This window comes from Centroberyx gerrardi, chromosome 20 (genome assembly GCF_048128805.1).
Source record: "Centroberyx gerrardi isolate f3 chromosome 20, fCenGer3.hap1.cur.20231027, whole genome shotgun sequence".
NCBI lineage: Eukaryota > Metazoa > Chordata > Actinopteri > Beryciformes > Berycidae > Centroberyx > Centroberyx gerrardi.
This window is the reverse complement of record NC_136016.1, coordinates 20,839,676-20,856,976: the sequence shown is the minus strand read 5'-3', so window position 1 is coordinate 20,856,976 and position 17,301 is coordinate 20,839,676. Positions and strand designations below refer to the sequence as shown.

At 41.2% G+C, this 17,301-nt stretch overlaps 1 protein-coding gene across 1 annotated transcript in view; it reads left to right on the top strand.

Moving 5' to 3' along the window:
- Window positions 1-5,143: 5,143 nt before the first annotated feature.
- gucy2cb (guanylate cyclase 2Cb) overlaps window positions 5,144-17,301 on the top strand; it is a 22,887-nt gene continuing 10,729 nt past the window's right edge. The window contains exons 1-17 of the mRNA XM_078290749.1: window positions 5,144-5,351; window positions 6,591-6,703; window positions 6,812-6,879; window positions 7,975-8,190; window positions 8,279-8,397; window positions 9,696-9,798; window positions 9,948-10,062; window positions 11,016-11,157; window positions 12,696-12,775; window positions 13,094-13,202; window positions 13,519-13,527; window positions 13,810-13,891; window positions 14,903-15,005; window positions 15,218-15,277; window positions 15,758-15,829; window positions 15,980-16,084; window positions 16,766-16,852. Coding sequence (XP_078146875.1) covers window positions 5,144-5,351; window positions 6,591-6,703; window positions 6,812-6,879; window positions 7,975-8,190; window positions 8,279-8,397; window positions 9,696-9,798; window positions 9,948-10,062; window positions 11,016-11,157; window positions 12,696-12,775; window positions 13,094-13,202; window positions 13,519-13,527; window positions 13,810-13,891; window positions 14,903-15,005; window positions 15,218-15,277; window positions 15,758-15,829; window positions 15,980-16,084; window positions 16,766-16,852 — 1,791 coding nt within the window. The remainder of the gene's footprint in view (window positions 5,352-6,590; window positions 6,704-6,811; window positions 6,880-7,974; window positions 8,191-8,278; window positions 8,398-9,695; window positions 9,799-9,947; window positions 10,063-11,015; window positions 11,158-12,695; window positions 12,776-13,093; window positions 13,203-13,518; window positions 13,528-13,809; window positions 13,892-14,902; window positions 15,006-15,217; window positions 15,278-15,757; window positions 15,830-15,979; window positions 16,085-16,765; window positions 16,853-17,301) is intronic.

Below are 17,301 nucleotides of genomic sequence, written 5' to 3'. Positions count from 1 at the left end.
CTCTGCAAGTCTTCTGCAGTGTCAGTAGAAAGTGGAATAAATAGGTCAGTTATTTCGGGAGCGCTCCTCAGTTTACTTTAACAAAACCCTCAGCGTCTCAGACAACTGTTTGGGATCTGAGGACACGCTCGTCTGCGTTTGTTTTGGCAGAGAGACGCTGCCGCTCGTGTCGCAGCCCTCTGCAGTCCGTTAGAGGGCATCCCAGGACAAGCAGTCCGCCGGTTGATGAACTCCCCCTGCTGGGTTTGAAAGATATGGGTCAGTGGAGACATCATGGCTGAAAACAACACGTATAAAAGTCAAACAAAGTCAAGATTATTTATGTAGCCCTTCATCATCAGCATGTCTCAAAGCACTTTATATGCCGGGACATAGATACGATAAAATGGGCAATAACATGGACGATGGGGTATGAGATATGAAGAAAGCAAACATGAGAAACATAATGAGGCAGAAAGATGGGACTTCGGTCAGCCAGGCCCAGCGCCGGCGTCTATGTATATATGTCATGTGTGGTAGTTTGGACTTTTTCATTGACCCATATCTTTTTAAACCAGTAGTCTCCAGCCATGTGCCGCAGGGAGCCATGTGTCTGCAGGTTTTCATTCCAATCAAACACCACAGCAGCTGATTTCACTGATGAGCTCCTGCTCTCTGGTTGAAGGCGTTAATCAGTGAAATCAGCTGCTGTGGTGTTGAATAAAAACCTGCAGAGAATATAAAACCTCCTTGCTGCAGACTCTTGGTTCTGGTTTGTATGGTTTAAGCCAGTGGTTCTCAAAGTAGGGTCCAGGAACCCCCCGCGGGGTACTTGAAGGAATTCCAGGGGGTCCCCAGAGAAATGAACAATAGTTATTCATTTCAGCTATTAATTTCACTATTATCTCACTCCATAGCAGTTAGGACAGACATAGGAAGTTTTCTCATAGGTTCCTCTCTCCACCCTGACGGCATCACCACATCTACAGTATATACATTTACATCATTCAGTGCCAAGTCATATCTAACAACAAAAATCTTCTCAGATGGCTTTCCATAGGAGGAAATTTTAAATCTTATTAAATGGCTCTGTAGTCTAATGCAGATCTATTTGGGGGTCCTTGGTTGGGAACTTATGATTTAAACCATTTTGCTGTGAGCTGTTCCTGTCACAGTATAGTGGCATTTGGGGTATTTGAGGTGTAAATTCAGTGCTGCCAGTCAGAAGTAATGTGTCAACATGAGAGTCAACTGGCTTGTAAACCCCCAAATTGGATCAAATCAATATATTCTAGTGAAATCTTAACACGTGCACATGTCGTCACATCCGATCGGAAACAAGATGCTTCATCCCTCTGAGTTTCATCCAAATCAGACTGGTGGTTTAGCAGTTACCTTTTAAACTTTGACTGTGAGGCTTTGGTTTGTTCACCATGTGTGTAAATGCCAGAATTGAATCGAATCGCTGTGAAACGGCTTTTGATTATACTGTCGTTATAATTGTTAATATTGATATATTATTGGTTATGCACTGAAAACTATTGACTAATGTTTGCAATGTTATTACAGTTGAAGCACTATATTGCTTTGGCAACATAGGACTTTTTCCTGTCATGCCAATAAAGCTAATTTGAATTAGAATTAGAATTTTACATTTTGACCTTTAGATTATAGCGCCCAAGAGCCTCCATCAGTTCAATCAGTGTAATTTTTAAATGCCTGAATACAAAGCCAAAATGCAGCATCCCTCCAAGTTTTGTCAAAATGAGACCAGTGCTGTCACACACTTCTATTCAGTGAACAATCCCATCCTCTCATTTGTCTGTTATGGAGCCTTCTCCTATAGCTGTAGCCCAGTCTTTTTGAAAAATATCTTTAGGATGTTATACAGACTCCAAATATGACAGACATAGATCCCCCCCCACACCCCCATTTTAAACCGCAACCCCACACACCTTAAAACCTGCTACCACCGATCCAGACAAGCCCTGTGAGAAAATTGATCTAAAATGAAAAAGAGGAATAGCCTTGAGGGAAATTCCAACATGTAGTGGCAAAAATGGTCTTTGTTTTGTCTTTTTATTTCAATGGATTCCATGATTTTCTTCATGAAAAGGGAGAAATCCTGACACGGCCTCAGCCACTGCGTTATGCAACCAGTGGAAACAAGAGTCTCTTGCCGTGCGTAACAAGAGTTACGCACGGCAAGAGAATATAAAAGCATTGAGCCGGTTGACACTAAAATGTACATTTTATATTGCAGGCATTAAAATATATAGACAGGTGTACTCTGGTCCAGGTAGATATCAGCTTTAGGGCGGTCACAGCTTGGTACAGCTCTGTTTCACAATATATACAATGAAATAAAGGGTTATGGCATTTGCCCTAATAGATAAAAAGACACACACGCACACACACACACACACACACACACACACACACGCAGACGAACACTCAGACGAACACGCGCAGGCACACCTAGCTCTTATTGCTTCAGGTTGGTTCCCTTGATGTCATGGTGATAGATGAGTGCTGTCTGTGTTGTGGAGAGAAAGCGTGGGAAATGTAGTCACAGACTGACAGTTCTCTCTGTGTGTGTGTGTGTGTGTGTGAGAGAGAGAGAGTGTGTGTGTGTGAGAGAGAGAGAGTGTGAGAGAGAGAGAGAGAGGAAACTAAAGTGAGAGATCTTCAGTAAGGTGATTGTTCTAGCAAATGAGCTGATAAAGACACTGATGAATTATTGGTATCAAGTGCGTGTTCGTGCGTGTGTGTGTGTGTGTGTGTGTGTGTGTACTGGTGGATGCAGTCTGGACCGGGCCGTCTCCAGACTTTATCACACTGCAGCTCAGTCTCTTAACAGCCTGACTGTAAGCTGATCATTTGGAGATTCAATTAAGCCTGCTGAGGAGACACGGCTAATTAAGTAAAGGCACTTATCAGCTGAAAAATAATTGGTTGGAAGATTCATTCCATCCCCGGCGACGCGGAATACTGCTGTGTGTGTGTGTGTGTGTGTGTGTGTGTGTGTGTGTGTGTGTGTGTGTGTGTTTTACAGCAGGAGGAAGTTATCTGGGAGGAGTTTTACGGCCCAGACGACCTTCGCTCTCTTCACAGCTCCGACTCTGCTTCTTCTCTCAGATTTACTGTCTGTCTGTGTTTGTCTACTGACACGGACGCACACACACACACACACACACACACACACACACACACACACACACTCACCTTCTGTCACCTGTCGTATGCAGGCTGTACTCATGTTCTCCACCTTGTTTCTGCCGCTGTTGTTTTTATGATCTGTTAAATCCCTGTTAACTCTGTATCCTGTTTTATGTCCCATATTATTTTTTATATTCCAATTAACTCCAGAACAATACACGATAGAAACTTCATATTTACACCAAAGCTTCCACCTATACAGTTGATAATCTGATTACATTTGGGAGTACCTTGCTGCATATATTTGCATATTAATGAGGAAAAACTGATTTTCTTGAAACCACTACAGTATCTCCTTAATGCTTTAAGATACGGAGTTCATATTAATACCGCCCATGTGTTATGTGAAGACAAGTATGTTGACATGGATATATTTGCTAATTAATGCATATAGCTTAATGACCTCATTTGCATAATGTTAGGTTATGTTTACTATATCATGGTGCATCATGCAGCTCAAGTGTCTCTTGTTATAGTATACTATCCTGTGTTTTTAATTTGAATATCTTGTTGCTCCAGTTAGTGGTTCTTTGGCTCCGCCCATTGAGGTTTAACTCAACCTTAATGTTCAGAGTTAAAGGGGAGAATTTTAGAATTTACATATGTTCTTCCTGTGCCCCATGACATTTCAGTCAATACTGGTGAACCTGCACCACTGTTTCCTAAAGCTAGCAAACTGATGAGGATGTAAAATCTGCCACTGCTCCATAGACAATGAATGGGGCGCTGGACTGACTTTGTTGACTCATAAGGTTTTCGTGTGAGTTCTTGCACCCAAATGAGGTTTAAATTCTGGTTCATACCTGTTAGTAATGCTAGAATACAAACTTCATTTTGATGTGACAACTCAACTCAGCATCTTATGTCTCCACAGTCAGCGCTTCATTCACTGTCAGTGGAGCAGCCGCTGATTTTACATCCCAGTGACATCTCTGATTTCTAGCTTTAGGAACCCACTGAGCAATTTATATTGATTAGCCATTTAAAAGACAACAAATGGTTATAGACTTTGAGACTAAAGTGAGGCTATAGGGTTTAAAAGTGAAAGTTTAGTATGTGTACCTGTTTGACTACATTATCTGGGGTAAATTACAAAAATAAAGCATTATGGACTTCTCTGGTGCATATTTTTGATATTTACAGCTGTTTATGCATTGTTTAATTATGTAATAATGTGTTTACTGATTGGTCTAAAACTGGGCTATACTTAGCCAAAAGGATCCTGTGATATATGAGAGCTAAAGCATAGAGGCCACACTGAAATCACGTCTAGTGCTCAGTGGGAAAGAGTGGTGCAGATTCACAAGTATGGACTGAACTGTCCCGAGGCGCAGAAATAACACAAGTGAATTCTTAAAAATGAGTGGCATTCCCCTTTAAAGCGTCAATCTGCTTTAATTGCCGTTATTCCGCGCTGGCACAATGCGCAATTACGCACGGCAATGACATCTATATGATGTTTTATCAGCAATCTGATGTCCTGCTGAAATGAGTCATTCCCTCTGCGGGACAGGTGTGTGTGTGTGTGTGTGTGTGTGTGTGTGTGTGTGTGTGTGTGTGTTTGCATCTATTTGTCTTCCAGTGTCTGAATTCACACAGACCTTGGTCCAACAGTGAGAAGGTTATATGGGCTGCGGTTGACCTGCTCTGTGTGTCAGTGCGGGTTGTACATTAACGACCTGACGTGGAAAGGGGACAGGTGAGCGAGTGAGGTAAGAGGAAGAAAGCAGATGTGAATGTAAAAGAGTAAATGATTCAGTGGAGAAAACCAGTCAAACCAGCCGTATAGTGACGCTTTGGTGGAGCTGACTTTATTTCTGGACTCACAACAACATGTAAAGGAAAGTTCTTGGGGACGAGTGAGTGAATAGCAACTATACACGCCTTGGACTCGGACTTGGAAAGGTGAAGGAAACCGAGTAAACCTTGGGAATAGGAGCAGAAAATGGGCCCCGGCGGCCGCTGGCTGTGTGTGTGCGCCTTGGGGATGCTGTGGGCCGTCGGCGCGTGTCGGGGCATCAGTGACTGTCAGAAGGGGATCATGATCAACGTGATCCTGCTGAACGACGACGAGTCTCCCTGGAGCCTCAAGTATGTGCAAGGAGAAATAGAGCGGGCCATAGAGAGCGATTCAAACATTAACGCCGGACTAGGTAAAAAAAAAAAAAAAACATAAAAATACAGATGTGTGTCAGGGAGAAATCTGTGAGATTGAGACTGACTGTGTGTGTGTGTGTGTGTGTGTGTGTGTGTGTGTGTGTGTGTGTGATGTGTTTACTGAAGTATACACAGCATTGTTTGGCATTTACGAAATGACTTTAGTAAACCATGTTACTCTGTAGTACAGTATGTTGTGTATTACAGCACTAACTCAGTATTTACTATATTGTAGTATTGTAGATCCTGTGGTAGTAATTTGAGAAAGACTAGGCCTACATAGTACTACAGGATACTGCAGTATTTACACAGTAATATAGCATAATGCAGTACTATGTAGAAGCCTAATTTGAAGAATCCTTCACTATGCTACAGTATTTACTACAGAATAGCAGAGTGCATATAGTAATTTGAAGAATTATATAGTTTACTACATAGATTTTTTTGTGTGGTGTGTGCAGGATTGAGGTGAGGTGCTGTTTGTGTGTGTGTGTGTGTGTGTGTGTGTGTGTGTGTGTGTGTGTGTGTGTGTGTGCAGCAGGGTGCATTTACACACATTTACAGTTACAGTAGATTTTTTTTTGTATTAGTGTGTATATTTGCTGAAATCTCACGCTTCATGCAGCAGCATCAGATTCTTATCCAACTGTAGGTTTGTCATCTGGTTATTTCCCCATTTTTTCAGTTTTTAAAAGGCCCTTAAGGGATTTTTGTTTCACAGTTTGCGTTTCTTTTCTTCTCTCTTTTCCAGTGTTTTTACATTTTTTGTAACTCCAACTAAACTAAACTAAGGTATGGCAAAGTAGCTTATCATTTGGCACCAAAACATCTACACCTTCTTCTATCCACTAAATGTCTCGGGACAAGTGGAGCAATGACTGATAACTGAAAAGACAGCATGTGGTCAGCGTGATTAATGATTAGATAAATCACCAAACTATCAGCTCACAGGAAACACTGATCCATTAATGCTTCCCTTGCATTTTTTTTAATTTTTTTATTATGACTTCCAAAGAAATTTCTGGCAACTTTTGCTTGATCTTTGCTCTCCACTATAATTATAAAAACTCTAACATTCAATTTTGATTCAGTAGACTCAAGTACAGTGAGTGCCACAATAGAGATTGTTGTTGACAACCAACTGACACCCATGAACTAAATTAAACCAAAAAAAAGTTGAAAAATCACTTTATCTCTCTCTTTGTTTCTGTTTATCACAACAAACCCCAATAAAGACGTGAAGTTCAACCTCACAGCCAACTTCAGAGGCTTTGAGACGACGCTTTACAGACGCAAAGGCTGCAGCAGCAGCGCATGTGAGGGAGTGGAGATGCTCAAAAACCTGACAGTGAGTACAACTTCACACCCATCTCTCTCTCACACACACACACACACACACACACACACACACACAGACCTGACTTGTTTTGTTGTCTTCTGTCTTCTTCTCTTGCAGAATTCTGGGGAGCTGGGTTGTGCCCTGCTGGGGCCGACCTGCACCTACGCTACTTTCCAGATGGTTGAGTAAGTTTGACCATGTTGGGTCTTACTGTGCAATGTGTGTGTGTGTGTGTGTATGTGTGTGTGTGTGTGTGTGTGTGTAATGTCTAAATGTCTAAATATATAACAACCAGGCTAGAAAAAGAGAGATATGTGAAATGTTGTGATGTGGGCATAGGCCAGTTCATTAAAGATACAAGTAAAAGTGTAGAGTACAAGTAAAGTAGTAGATTTGTTTCCAAAACTGTTTTGTTTTTACTCCTTACCCCTGTGGTCCAATCAGTATTGTTAACTCTTTTCCAAGGAAAGTAGCTATTAGCTGCTAAAAAAGTCACCAGAAGTCACCAGATGACATCATATCCTAATTTGCATATCAATATATTTACTTGCTCTTAGTGGAGGGAGGGGTGGATGGGAAACGCTGTGATCATCAGACATCTTTGGATTAAACAAATAAGTAGTGCAAATCGATCTATGCCGATTTGCCGCTACATGCTGGCGGTTAATAACACATTAGCACTGTTCCCCATGGTCTGAAAAAGTCGCTAGGTTTTTCCAGTTGCTTTTGAGGAATAAAGTTGCCAGGGTCTCTAAAAAATGAGTAAGTTGGCAACAGTGATTCTGATGGATCAGTTTCATTTGAAAAGCATCAGCGCAGTTAACCTGAACAGTTGGTGTGGCTTTGTTAGCTAGCTAGCTAGCTAACCAGCAAGCTAATTTAGCAAAGCAACTGATGTTACTGTTAACATGTGACTACTAGCCACTGCTAACGCTAGCTTCTACTAGATTTGTTAACTAGTCTATAAATCAGATGGGATACAACACAACAGTGATAGTTAGCTAACCAGATATTATGTTTTTTTAGCTAACAAGCTGACATTAAGAGGTGAAAAGATCAGTTCCTAGTCAAAAACAAAACAAAAAAATCATTTCAATTATGTTGAGACAGTCATGTTGTACGTTTAGAAATGCAACCATGCTGTTCTCAGCAGTTGTTTCTCAAGAGTAGTGGACCTCCAATATGGCCGCCAGAGGGTTGAATTAAGCCTCCACTAAAAGCCCCCTCTATTTGTTCCCACCTCTCCTCCCTCTCTCTCTCTCCCTCTCTCTCTCTCCCAGTCTGGAGCGCGGTCTGAAGCTGAGCACGCCCATCATGTCGGCGGGCAGCTTCGGCCTGTCCTGCGACTACACGCTCAACCTGCAGCGCGTCCTGCCGCCGGCGCGCAAGATCTCCAACTTCTTCACCCAGTTCTGGAAGACAGGCAACGCGATCAAACCCGTCTGGAGCACGGCCTTCGTTTACAAGAAACCGATCAATACCGAGGAATGCTTTTGGTAAACGTCTGAACGGTAACAATACAACAGAATGGATTATACATCGAGTTCGCTCACGCTGGAAAGATTAAATGATTTTATTCTACAGGTATATAAACGCGCTGGATGCCGGCTCTGCCCAGTTTTCCTCACAGGTCCAGAGAGCGATCCTGCGAAAACCAGAAGAACTGAAAGCACAGCTGAGGTCCAGAAACAGGACGAGCAACAGTAAGTGTTTCAAACTCCCAGCAGACGTCTTTCTGTGTCCATCTTATACAGGGAAACTGCAGTTTAACACATTGGATATTCATGTGTGTGTCTACAAAATGTGTGTTTTGGAGCGTGTGTGTGTGTCTGTGTCTTACACAGTTGTAGAAGTCTATAAGGTAATACCTGCCTATAATGTAACAAATTCCAATAATGTAATTGCAGTAATGTTTGTCAGAATATTTGAGGTTGTTTACTCAAAACATAAACATTTAGTCCAATTGAATTTTACTGTTAGTGATGTGGAAAAGACGTTTTATGATTGGTTGGAGATTCAAGTAACAGGAAAAGAGCAAAGCGGCTAAATCGATTTTTTGAAAGATCGGAGTACAATTGAATTTTCTAATTTTTTAGACATTTTTTATATGCACACAAGAGCACAAATTACATATTTACAAGGCAACCATGGAATTACCTTTCCAGGGACTTTGAAAAGATGTTAGCATTTTGTGACCCTCGATCAAATCACTGTTTCATAGTCTTGCAGTCGTCTGACAACAGAAACAGAAAGCTGTGTGTCGGAGGAGACAGAAAGTTTCGCTTCTTAACGGAGAGAACCGATCTATAACCTGCAGAAGTACGTCCGCCATGTTTGCGAAAAAGGTGTGTTTAGGTACGAGGAGCACGCAGTTTACTCGTGTCACGTTGCAGGATTTCTGGGTAATGAAGTCCTTTCACTTTTCAACACTTGGAGCCGCCAAAATCTGAAGTTGCCCAGTGCAGCTTTAAATTATTGGCATTTGTTACATTATAGGCAGTTATTATCACAGGACAGCCATGCTAAAAAATGTTTGCACTCACAGCACTGTGTAGCGTCACACATAGGGCTGGGTATCGTTTAAAAAATGACGATACCAGTACCAATACCAGTACCCTTAAAGTGATACCGATACCAATAGAGTACTTCATTCGATACCTTTTTTTTTTACGTTTTGGTGGCATCTCGGCACGCTGAACTGCCAACTCCGTCACACACACCGCGCTCGACTTCACCACAGACTGTATGGGTTGTAGCTGCTGTGGTAGCGGGCCAATCACATGTCACATTAAATCGAAGAACGCTTGTGGTGATTGGCTGCGAGCAAAACCATACAAATAGTCATTTTTTTCTAGATCTGTGTACAAAAAGTATCGAATGCAGGTATCGTTTGACTGGAGAAGTTTCGATACTACTTGGTACTGGGTTATTTCGGTCGATACCTTACAGGTATCGAGTACCGATACCCAGCCCTAGTCACACACAGCTTTTGTCTTTGCAGTGTTCATCATATGTGGATCACCAGAGGACCTAGTGGAGGTGAAGAACGGCACCGTGGAGGCGAACAGCCCCGAAGTGCTTTTCATCCTCATTGATCTTTACAAGTCAGTGCTCTTCCTCTCAGTCATGTTCCATCTCTTTTTTCTGTCTTTCTCTCTCCCTCCCTCTCTGTTTTTCACTTTTCCTGTCTGTAAAGAGAATATAGTATACTGACATCAGCATGTTTTAAAGAGCGCCCGCCTCCTCTCCACAGTGATGACTATTACACCAACAAGTCGTCCCTCCCGTCCATGGAGAACGTGTTGGTGCTGACGATGCCCAACACCAGGAGCTACACCATCGACAATGACCTGGGAAACAACAACACAGTGAGGATGTTGATGTTTCAGCACTTTTTGTCGTTTCCCCCCCCCCTCCCCTTTCTTCCTCCTTCTAGTGTTAAATGATTGTTAGTAGAGACAGCTGTAGGGTTTTCTCTGCATGGGCACTTACTGAACGGTCATGCTCATGTTTAAGTAGATACAGATGAATAATGGGGTGGAAAAAGCTTGAGTAGCAGATCCTGCAGCTGCTGTTTCCAAATATTTAAATTCCTATTTTTTCTGCCTTACAAGATATAGGTGTATGTTCATGTGAGAGTTGGCTCGTCTAATAATTCATACTTTTATAGGTATTTCTTTAAGACACCATAGACCAAAAAACATTACACATTTTTGTTATTATGCATTTTTGCACTGGACAGTTGTAAGACATATTAACTATCAATAACGTTGTTGATAGACTTAAATCGGCAGGAAGATCTGTGGGAGTTTGATTAGACTAAGATGAAGAAATACTAAGATAATATAAGTGTGTGAGTATTGATTATTATGATAAAGGGAAACTCTGCACAACAATAAACTTTTCTTCATCCTAATTGATTTCTACAAGCCTCATCCTCTCAATTTTGCTCTATCTACCTTTACATGTACAGTTTACATTGAACATTTAAAGGGGCAATACGTCATATTTTTATTGCCCTATAACACAAAATAACCATAATGTATCTTCGATGCGTTGATAGAGTTGTTTATCAATACCAATAAGTTGAAGTAGAAAGAGAAAAGTTCTATCAATGTTGCTGCATAGAAGTCAGTAAAGATAATTGATTACTTAACGGCCCTTTAAGGCGTAAAGCTGACACTGATATCCAGAGTGTCACACTATGAGTTAGCAGGCAGAGGTTCAGTGCTGCGGGGATCAAACCTGCGAGGCTGCGGTCACAGTACAGACTCTCTCTCTCTCTCTCTCTCTCTCTCTCTCTCTCTCTCTCTCTCTGCAGATGAACGACTACATGGCGGCATACCACGACTCGGTGCTGCTGCTCGGCAAGGTGATGAGGGAGATCTATCAAAAAGATCCGTCCGAGATTCAGCAGATGGAGTCGGTCAACGTGAATTACTTCAGGAACGTCTCGTTTAACGGTGGGGGGAAGAGAGAGAGAGTACGGATGTGTGTGTGTGTGTGTGTGTGTGTGTGTGAGAGAGGGAGAGAGACAGAGAGAGAGAGCAGGAGAGTAGGATGGGGTTTAGGTTTAGTTTATTTTCACATACAAATGAGAAAAAAATGGAAAAAAGAGAGAAGAAATGAAGGGTTTCATTCCAAAACCTGCCATTAATCAGGCAATATTTGAAAAACAAATATGATTCTGTCCTTAAAAGTTGAAGTATTTTATAAGCAAATGTCCTAAAATGAGTCCTAACTTCAATAGTGGTTGTCATTTTTTTTATTTTTTTTTTTTAAATGGCGAATATCTCATTTTGGAATGAAACTCTTCAAATACTGTGTAGGTGAGACAAAAAAGAAAAATCCAAGCGGTTTTCAAAAATGTCTCAAAGAGTCTAAAAGAGAAAAGAGAAAAAAGATCAATAAGACAAACAGAGACGCAGGTGAATTGGACACAGAAACCAACAAAATCAATCAAAATGATGGAATCATCAATCGGAAAAAAGGGAAATAAAATGAATTCAAAAAGGCCTGAATAACTGAAAGCAGCTGTGATAACTGACACTGGTTGTTTCTGTGTGTGAGGTGCAACAGATGGAGGCCGTCAACTGCAATCACTTCTTTATTTATATTTTCTTCACTGACATGATGAAGACGAGGCTCAGATTAGGTGTTATAGCCTGCAGGCTGCAGCTGGAAACAGACTGTGTGTGTGTGTGTGTGTGTGTGTGTGTGTGACAGAGAGAGAGAGACTTATGATGATGTCTGTGTGTTAGGGCTTTTTATCATTTATTCCCTAAAATGCACCAGTCACTTGTAGAATTTATCACCAGTAAAATTACTAGTAAAAATGACATTAGTGACTAGTAACTATAAAACTAGTATGAGTAGTTATTTAAGTAATAATCCTTGATATGATAATATAAATACATGTCTGTTTTGCTACTCTTTATCACTGATTGCTCTAACACAACAGTGATTCAACCTATATCCAGTTCATAAAGCTTTTCCACTGTCTGTTCTAAACAGCCGGTGTCTGGTAGCTCTTTACCGGGAAAAATCCTCTGCCGCACAGGAAGTGATGCGTTTTACGTTTCCGTTTTTTTTTGGAATAAACAGAAGAAGAAGAACTGGGTAGTTAGCATGAGCAGCGATAGCCACCATGGCTGAACAGACAGAGAAAAGAGAAATTCAAACTGCAGCAACAGGAAATCCAAGCTCCGCCCACACTGTTTAATTGACAGGTGATCTCTGGGAAGTGCAGTGCAGAAACACCACAGTGATGAGGCTGAGGGACAAAGATGGAGACAGAATCGTAAAAACAAGAGTACCACTTTAAATTGAGCCTAGTTGCAGAAAAGAGACTCATAAAAACCAAATCAGTCAAACAGAAGTACTAATGGATCATTCCTAGTGACATTTTAGGGAATAAATGATACAAGGCCCTGCTGTATGTAAATGATACAAGGACCTGCTGTATGTCTGTGTATAAAGACTCTTGTGTGTTTCTGCTCAGGCATTGCTGGAAACTACAAGCTTGACGAACATGGAGACAGAGACGTGAATTTCTCCATAATTTACACCACTAATAACAAGGTAAAGTGATTTGAATGGGTCGGTCGAGGAGCTGATGATGACGTTATTATCCTATAACTTTACCAAACATGCAAATATGGGACAGATCATCAGTAAACGTTTCAAAAACACAGATTATTTTGTAAGGGCATTTTGTAAGCGACGACTCACAATGAGCTTTAATAGCATTTAATTTCATGCTAGAAATCATTTTTTAAGACTGTCAAATTATTCAAAGGGTGGTTAATCTCATTTGGGAATTAAACTCCTCGTATGGTTATTTCCCTGTCATGTTATTATGCAGAAGTGTGTAATCGTCTTCTCCCATTTGCTCCTCAGTATGAACTTTTATTTACATTCAACACTGAGGACAACTACACCAGCGTGGTGGCGTCCAACCCCTCCTTCATCTGGGGAAAAAGTCTTCCTGACGACAAACCACAACAAGGCAGGGCTCACACACACACACACACACACACACACACACACATCGTCCAAATGATCCACACCTGTTGTGACTGTCTTCTGTGGACATCGTCTAATCATTAGCTCTCTCTGACGCACACACACACACACACACACACACACACACAGACACACACATGCACAAATGCCGACTCATCTTATGAAAGTGTCAAGCTGGCTGTTCATTAGCTGTAGTTAATATGAGATAAGACAGAAAGCTTGTTATCTCCACCTGACTATCAACTGATCTGAGATCAAACTCCAGACGGGTTGTGAATAAGAAAATGTCACAGTTACAGAAGAGGAGTGTCAGGAAGTGTTTGGAGTTGTTACTGTAGGAAGCACACACCGCCATGTTGGAGGAGTGATGACAACGATATATATTGGCCTTTTATTAAATATCAGATATCAGCCGGTTGATATGATGGAGGTTCCTCTCTGATCACAGCTGCAGAAAAACAGTCAACAGTCTGTAAAACCTGCAATGAAAATGTATCTTCTTTTTCTTTTCTATTTTCTAAAAAAGTCTGCTAAATGCTTAAGCTGTGAAATGTGAACTGTATCTGTGTTTCCTGTGCTCCCCCCGTCAGGCCTGAGAGAGCATGACATCATTGTGATTGTGCTGGCTGTCACTGTGGTGGTGGTGGCCACCATCGCCTTCATCTTCTACAGGTGAGTAATAAACAGCGTCATCGTACAAGATTTTACTGCATGAAAATGAAGAAAGTCACCATGCACTACAATAATGTAACTATAATAATATAACATAACTAAAATTATGCAGATGTAAATAAAATAAGAAAATATAGCTGCTAGCAGTACTGAACAGGTTACCACAGTGTGACAAAGAATTAAGACTTTACTGATTGCATTGCAAGGCATTGTGGGTATTGGAGTCTTTGTTATTATCACAAAATGGCTCAGAAAATGGCTGTATTTTCTTTAAATCTCAACATATCAACATGTGGCTCGGCAGATATCTTTAAAATGATGTTTCTGACCAACCTGATGAATTTCAAGTGGATTGATTACTTTGTGATGATTTTACAGTCAGTGGAACTTTTTGTGCAAATTTTTAAAAAAATTGATAGGTTAATAACTTGACCATTTTTGAACCGATCCCTTAGCTTTTTGTAAACTAAGTAAAGGAACACCCATTTAATGTACTTGCCAAATTTTGTATAATTCTGGCCTGCGGCATGAGAAGAAGATATTTTAAAGTTTTTTCAAAAAATCAAAAATGGCGGCCAAAGATTTATGAAGGACATTACAGGTCCTAGAGGCAAAAATGTTCAGCATGTCCAGATACATATCTGCACCAAGTTTCACATCTCTATGACTAACAGTGTGGTGGGGCTGAGCCTTAGAGTTATTACAGCGCCCCCTATGGGCCAGTCAGTACTATTCTTTGTGTCCAAGTGTCATCAGGAGAAAAAAAGTTACCAATCTCTGCCTGAGTTGTTGGACTGAATACATAATAATAATAGTAATAGGAATCCCTAGAAACATAATAAGAAAAGCGAAAAATAAGTAAGATGCAAACTCTTGTGTTGGATTTTTCATGTTTTGCGTTTCTGTTTCACAGTGAATCATCACACAGAAACTCCTACCAAACAGAGTGTGTGTTCCCTGTGTTTTGTTCCTCCGATCAGAAGCCTGACGGTGTTGTTTCTCTCTGTCCAGACAGAACAGGAGACACCGTCAGATCAGGAAGCGATGGTCCCACATCCCCTTCGACCTCATCACCCTGCTGGAGCACAACGAGCGCAACGTCATCTCCCTCAAGGTACAAACATCCCAACATGCCGTCCGATTTTCCTCAACTCCCAGCGCTTGTTATCTATGAAAAGCAAATGAAATAAAACCATGGGTACGTTTCTTCTTACCCACTGATCATTGATTTCACCTTGCCCCTGAACATGAATGCTTTAGTGTGTACACTAATAGAAAAACAGAGCGTTTTGACCTGAGTTCATCTGTTGAAATGTTCTCTATCAGATTGACGACGAGAGGAAAGACAAGAACTACAAGATCCGCCGCGGACGCTACGATAAGAAGGTAACAAGAAATCAATCAACATGCTTTTGTTTCTGTAAAATCTTTCTTTATTGCAGACTTTGTCAGTTTGCCGTCATTATAACATGAAGCGATGCCTACATGTGGCTCCTTTTGCAGGTGTAAACATCCAAAATGGTGAACTCTAACATCAAATGGTGCTTTCTATTTTTCCTTTTAAGGCTATTTTACTTGATAAATTACTGGAAGAAGCCTTGTGGCTGCAAAATATTCATTTATTTCACAAGAGAGACATGTATCATAAAGTTTAAAAACATGATATAAAATTTCAGTTTCAGAGTCCGTAATTCATCCAGTTCGTCCTGACCCTCAGACTCGTTGGGTTTTACACTCCTTCGCTGTGCCAGTGTCTTTTTTCTTATTTTAAAAGGAAAGAACACACTGTTACTAAAGCTTAAATGTGTTATTTGTATTTCCGCTGTGGAATTAAAGCTCTGTCTGATGCTGCTGCAATATTTTCAGATTGTGATTCTGAAGGAGCTGAAGTACTCAGACGGGAACTTCAACGAGAGCCAGAGGATCGAGCTCAACTCGGTGAGATTTACACACACACACACACACACACACACACACACACACACCACAGCCAAGCAGGTGGCATGCGTGCTTTCATTGTGTTGAGGTTTGACAGTCTTAATGTTTCCCTCCCCCCCCCCCCTGTCTCTCTCTGTCGTCTCTCTGCAGCTCCGGCATATCGACTATTACAACCTGACCAAGTTTTATGGCACGGTGAAGTTTGAACAGGGAGTGTTTGGAGTGTTTGAGTATGGAGAGAGAGGATCGCTAAGGGTACGTGTGGCACGCGGTCCAAATCCACGCAGTTTTTAAGGGAACTTCTAAGTAAAAACACAAGACAAATCAGCACTTTACACCACACAGACAAACAGCAGTTAGTGAGATGAGGGAGTCAGTAGCTTCACACAGAGCAAGCAGAAACAGGACACTTCTAATACAAAAGGTTACAAGAGGTTTCATCATTTCATTACATCAGACTAGACTAGACTTTCAATTTCACCCTAGTCACATATTTTTAGTGGTGACTACTGTCCCTCGTGGGCCACCATAGGGGTTTTGCAGGATCCTCCTCTTTCCATTGCATTGTGGGAGAGAAGATTTAGCGTTTTTCGATCAGAAAAACTCTGAAACGGTAGAACTGAGTGTTTATTTGCCATTTTTTGCGTATCTCTTTTATTATGTAAAGCGTCTCTGAGTATTTAGAAAAGCGCTATACCAATAAAATGTATTATTATTATTATTATTAATATGCATAACAGGAATATTTGTATTATTTCAGAATTCAATAAAAATGTCCCAAAAAGGAGCAAAATGACCCTAAAAATCAGATCAAGGGGGCAAAAAATCTGAAAAAAAGATGAATTTCTTGACATGTTCTTGACTTGTACACACACACACACACACACACACACACACACACACATCCGAACCCCCTCCTCTTCTCTCTTCCCTCAGTACGTGCTGAACGATAAGGTTTCGTACCCAGAGGAAACCTTCATGGACTGGGAGTTCAAGATCTCCGTCATGTACGACATCGCCAAGGTGAGACAGACGCGCTGTCCAGCTGGGGAAAACCGTTTACGACTTGTAGAGTGTTATACTGTGTGTGTGTGTGTGTGTACTGTGTGTGTGTGTACTGTGTGTGCCATATGACATGTGACAATGTATGGAGCGTTGTAAATGACAGGAGCCAGATGTTCAGCTCCACACAAACACAACCCCATCAGTATAAATGACACAGTGACCGGCAGCCATCTTTACCAGGCATAATGTTATTAAAGGGGCAATAAATACGATTTTTCCTGCCTCATAGCACAAAGTGACCATAACATATCGATATGCGGGGGGTTGATAGGGTTTATTGATCAATACCAATGACTTGCATGCCCTGGTGCTGAGATTTCTGTCTTTCAAAACCACAGGTGAGGACTCGAGTCACAGTTTTAATTGCTTGAGACTTGACTTGATGCATGAAGAGAAGACTTGAGACT